The 6,000-nt window shown below is 46.0% G+C and overlaps 1 protein-coding gene across 1 annotated transcript in view; it reads right to left on the minus strand.

Annotated features, from left to right (window-relative positions):
• The window catches only part of LOC141069077 (melatonin receptor type 1B-like), a 204,849-nt gene extending 200,664 nt beyond the window's left edge, over nucleotides 1–4,185 (minus strand). Inside the window, exon 1 of the mRNA XM_073558392.1 lies at nucleotides 3,440–4,185. Coding sequence (XP_073414493.1) covers nucleotides 3,440–3,758 — 319 coding nt within the window. The 5' untranslated portion in view covers nucleotides 3,759–4,185. The remainder of the gene's footprint in view (nucleotides 1–3,439) is intronic.
• Between the last annotated feature and the right edge of the window lie 1,815 nt (nucleotides 4,186–6,000).

Consider the following 6,000-nt stretch of genomic DNA (forward strand, 5'->3'; position numbering starts at 1 on the left):
CAGTGCTATATACAGAGGATATTACAGACCAGTGCTATATACTGAGGATATTACAGACCAGTGCTTATACACAGAGGATATTACAGACCAGTGCTATATACTGAGGATATTACAGACCAGTACTATACACAGAGGATATTACAGACCAGCGCTATACACAGAGGATATTACAGACCAGCGCTATACACAGAGGATATTACAGACCAGCGCTATATACAGAGGATATTACAGACCAGTGCTATATACAGAGGCTATTACAGACCAGCGCTATATACTGAGGATATTACAGACCAGTGCTATACACAGAGGATATTACAGACCAGCGCTATATACAGAGGATATTACAGACCAGCGCTATATACTGAGGATATTACAGACCAGTGCTATATACAGAGGATATTACAGACCAGCGCTATATACTGAGGATATTACAGACCAGCGCTATATACAGAGGATATTACAGACCAGCGCTATATACAGAGGATATTACAGACCAGCGCTATATACAGAGGATATTACAGACCAGCGCTATATACAGAGGATATTACAGACCAGTGCTATATACTGAGGATATTACAGACCAGTGCTATATACAGAGGATATTACAGACCAGCGCTATATACTGAGGATATTACAGACCAGCGCTATATACAGAGGATATTACAGACCAGCGCTATATACTGAGGATATTACAGACCAGCGCTATATACAGAGTATATTACAGACCAGCGCTATATACTGAGGATATTACAGACCAGTGCTATATACAGAGGATATTACAGACCAGTGCTATATACAGAGGATATTACAGACCAGTGCTATATACAGAGGATATTACAGACCAGCGCTATATACTGAGGATATTACAGACCAGTGCTATATACAGAGGATATTACAGACCAGCGCTATATACTGAGGATATTACAGACCAGCGCTATATACTGAGGATATTACAGACCAGTGCTATATACAGAGGATATTACAGACCAGTGCTATATACTGAGGATATTACAGACCAGTACTATATACTGATATTACAGACCAGTGCTATATACAGAGGATATTACAGACCAGTGCTATATACTGAGGATATTACAGACCAGCGCTATATACAGAGGATATTACAGACCAGCGCTATACACAGAGGCTATTACAGACCAGCGCTATATACAGAGGATATTACAGACCAGCGCTATACACAGAGGATATTACAGACCAGCGCTATATACAGAGGATATTACAGACCAGTGCTATATACAGAGGATATTACAGACCATCGCTATATACTGAGGATATTACAGACCAGTGCTATACACAGAGGATATTACAGACCAGCGCTATATACAGAGGATATTACAGACCAGCGCTATATACTGAGGATATTACAGACCAGCGCTATATACAGAGGATATTACAGACCAGCGCTATATACAGAGGATATTACAGACCAGTGCTATATACAGAGGATATTACAGACCAGCGCTATATACTGAGGATATTACAGACCAGCGCTATATACAGAGGATATTACAGACCAGCGCTATATACAGAGGATATTACAGACCAGCGCTATATACAGAGGATATTACAGACCAGCGCTATATACAGAGGATATTACAGACCAGCGCTATATACTGAGGATATTACAGACCAGTGCTATATACAGAGGATATTACAGACCAGCGCTATATACTGAGGATATTACAGACCAGTGCTATATACAGAGGATATTACAGACCAGTGCTATACACAGAGGATATTACAGACCAGCGCTATACACAGAGGATATTACAGACCAGCGCTATATACTGAGGATATTACAGACCAGTGCTATATACAGAGGATATTACAGACCAGTGCTATATACAGAGGATATTACAGACCAGCGCTATATACAGAGGATATTACAGACCAGTGCTATATACAGAGGATATTACAGACCAGCGCTATATACTGAGGATATTACAGACCAGCGCTATATACAGAGGATATTACAGACCAGCGCTATATACAGAGGATATTACAGACCAGCGCTATATACAGAGGATATTACAGACCAGCGCTATATACTGAGGATATTACAGACCAGCGCTATATACAGAGGATATTACAGACCAGCGCTATATACTGAGGATATTACAGACCAGTGCTATATACAGAGGATATTACAGACCAGCGCTATATACTGAGGATATTACAGACCAGTGCTATATACAGAGGATATTACAGACCAGTGCTATACACAGAGGATATTACAGACCAGCGCTATACACAGAGGATATTACAGACCAGCGCTATATACTGAGGATATTACAGACCAGTGCTATATACAGAGGATATTACAGACCAGTGCTATATACAGAGGATATTACAGACCAGCGCTATATACAGAGGATATTACAGACCAGTGCTATATACAGAGGATATTACAGACCAGCGCTATATACTGAGGATATTACAGACCAGCGCTATATACAGAGGATATTACAGACCAGCGCTATATACAGAGGATATTACAGACCAGCGCTATATACAGAGGATATTACAGACCAGCGCTATATACTGAGGATATTACAGACCAGTGCTATATACAGAGGATATTACAGACCAGCGCTATATACTGAGGATATTACAGACCAGTGCTATATACAGAGGATATTACAGACCAGTGCTATACACAGAGGATATTACAGACCAGCGCTATATACTGAGGATATTACAGACCAGTGCTATATACAGAGGATATTACAGACCAGCGCTATATACTGAGGATATTACAGACCAGTGCTATATACAGAGGATATTACAGACCAGCGCTATACACAGAGGATATTACAGACCAGTGCTATATACTGAGGATATTACAGACCAGTGCTATATACAGAGGATATTACAGACCAGCGCTATATACAGAGGATATTACAGACCAGCGCTATATACAGAGGATATTACAGACCAGCGCTATATACAGAGGATATTACAGACCAGTGCTATATACAGAGGATATTACAGACCAGTGCTATATACAGAGGATATTACAGACCAGCGCTATATACTGAGGATATTACAGACCAGTGCTATATACTGAGGATATTACAGACCAGCGCTATATACTGAGGATATTACAGACCAGTGCTATATACAGAGGATATTACAGACCAGTGCTATATACAGAGGATATTACAGACCAGCGCTATATACTGAGGATATTACAGACCAGTGCTATATACTGAGGATATTACAGACCAGCGCTATATACTGAGGATATTACAGACCAGCGCTATATACTGAGGATATTACAGACCAGTGCTATATACAGAGGATATTACAGACCAGCGCTATATACTGAGGATATTACAGACCAGTGCTATATACAGAGGATATTACAGACGCTATCATACACCTGACATTACAGCGCTGTGCACACGGAGCGTCTCACCTGAGTTCCGCAGCTTGCGGTTCTTCAGCACGGAGATGATGACCAGCAGGTTTCCCAGCACGTCCACCACCGTGGTGAGGATCAGCACCCCGGACAGCGCCGCCACCAGCCCGGCAGCCCGCGGCCCCTCTCCTCTCCCCGGGGCGCAGCAGTTCCTGGGCAGGGACGCATTGTGGAGCATCGCTAGCGCTGCCGGCTCTCTCATCTCACATGTCCGCGGGCGCGAAACCGGCGCAAGCCACGGAGTCCTGCGCTCCCCACCTGTGCAGTGTGTGAACAGGTAGCAGAATCCCGCACGGTGATGGGGAGAGGGGCACATGTTTACCGATCAGCTGGTGAGGAGGGGGCGGCTCCGGGATAAGGGGCTAAGAAAAGGAGGGAAAAGTGTAAAATCATCAAAAGTCAGCGGCGACTGAGGAGGAGGAGGATACAGCCATGCCAGGAGGAGGGGAGAGGAGGCAGCACGATCGGTGCCACAGTCACATAGGAGGCTGTCAGGAGCAGCAGAGAGGAGAATGTCAGGAGCAGCAGAGAGGAGGATGTCAGAAACAGCAGAGAGGAGGATGTCAGGAGCAGCAGAGAGTAGGATGCCAGGATCAGCAGAGAGGAGAATGTCAGGGGCAGGAGAGAGGAGGATGTCAGAAACAGCAGAGAGGAGAATGTCAGGAGCAGCAGAGAGGAGAATGTCAGGAGCAGCAGAGAGGAGGATGCCAGGAGCAGCAGAGAGGAGGATGCCAGGAGCAGCAGAGAGGAGGCTGTCAGGAGCAGCAGAGAGGAGAATGTCAGGAGCAGCAGAGAGGAGAATGTCAGGAGCAGCAGAGAGGAGGATGTCAGAAACAGCAGAGAGGAGGATGTCAGGAGCAGCAGAGAGTAGGATGCCAGGAGCAGCAGAGAGGAGAATGTCAGGGGCAGGAGAGAGGAGGATGTCAGAAACAGCAGAGAGGAGAATGTCAGGAGCAGCAGAGAGGAGAATGTCAGGAGCAGCAGAGAGGAGGATGCCAGGAGCAGCAGAGAGGAGGATGCCAGGAGCAGCAGAGAGGAGGCTGTCAGGAGCAGCAGAGAGGAGGATGCCAGGAGCAGCAGAGATGAGGATGTCAGGAGCAGCAGAGAGTAGGATGTCAGGAGCAGCAGAGAGGAGGTTGCCAGGAGCAGCAGAGAGGAGGCTGTCAGGAGCAGCAGAGACGAGGATGCCAGGAGCAGCAGAGAGGAGGATGCCAGGAGCAGCAGAGAGGAGAATGTCAGGAGCAGCAGAGAGGAGAATGTCAGGAGCAGCAGAGAGGAGAATGCCAGGAGCAGCAGAGAGGAGGATGCCAGGAGCAGCAGAGAGGAGGATGCCAGGAGCAGCAGAGACATCCTCCTCTCTGCTGCTCCTGACAGCCTCCTGTCTGCTGCTCCAGACCTCCTCCTCTCTGCTGCTCCTGACAGCCTCCTCTCTGCTGCTCCTGACTTCCTCCTCTCTACTGCTCCTGACAGCCTCCTCTCTGCTGCTCCTGACCTCTCTGCTGCTCCTGACAGCCTCCTCTCTGCTGCTCCTGACCTTCTCCTCTCTGCTGCTCCTGACCTCCTCCTCTCTGCTGCTCATGACAGCCTCCTCTCTGCTGCTCCTGACCTTCTCCTCTCTGCTGCTCCTGACCTTCTCCTCTCTGCTGCTCCTGACCTCCTCCTCTCTGCTGCCCCTGACATCCTCCTCTCTGCTGCTCCTGACCTCCTCCTCTCTGCGGCTCCTGACCTCTTCCTCTCTGCTGCTCCTGACCTGTGCCACTGTGCTCTTAGGAGCCTTGAGTACTGCAGAAATTCTTTTGTAACCTTGGCCAGATCTGTGCCTTGCCACAATTCTGTCTCTGAGCTCCTTGGCCAGTTCCTTTGACCTCATGATTCTGATTTGGTCTGACATGCCCTGTGAGCTGTGAGGTCTTATATAGACAGGTGTGTGCCTTTACAAATCAAGTCCTATCAGTTTAATTAAACACAGCTGGACTCCAATGAAGGGGTAGAACCATCTCAAGGAGGATCACAAGGAAATGGACAGCATGTGACTTAAATATGAGAGTCTGAGCAAAGGGTCTGAATACTTATGACCATGTGATATTTAAATTTTTCTTTTTTATTAAATTTGCAAAAATTTCTACATTTCTGCTTTTTCAGTCAAGATGGAGTGCAGAGTGTACATTAATGAGAAAAATTTGAATTTACCAAATGGCTGCAATTAGAGTTGAGCGACTTTGGTTGGATCGGGTTTCATGAAACAAAATTTGTTTCAGATGAAACTGGACCGACTAGGGCAAAAAAAGTCGGAGTTTCGTCCGAAACCCGACCAAAGTCGCTCAACTCTAGCTGCAACGAAACAAAGAGTGAAGAATTTAAAGGGGTCTGAATACTTTCTGTACCCACTGTATGCAGTGTAAATCAGTTCTTATCCACTTTGCATTTCTCCATGTAGTTGATAAACTAGTTTGGAAAGAGAGCACAACATTTGTCACAATTCCTTTTATGATGTAAAGATGTAGTAGGGCTGAATATGTCAGTGATTTCTATCAATGATAATTGTGCGGAATTACCTC

The sequence above is a fragment of the Dendrobates tinctorius genome, unplaced genomic scaffold (genome assembly GCF_039654945.1).
Source record: "Dendrobates tinctorius isolate UK_male_01 unplaced genomic scaffold, ASM3965494v1 ptg000256l, whole genome shotgun sequence".
Classification (NCBI taxonomy): domain Eukaryota; kingdom Metazoa; phylum Chordata; class Amphibia; order Anura; family Dendrobatidae; genus Dendrobates; species Dendrobates tinctorius.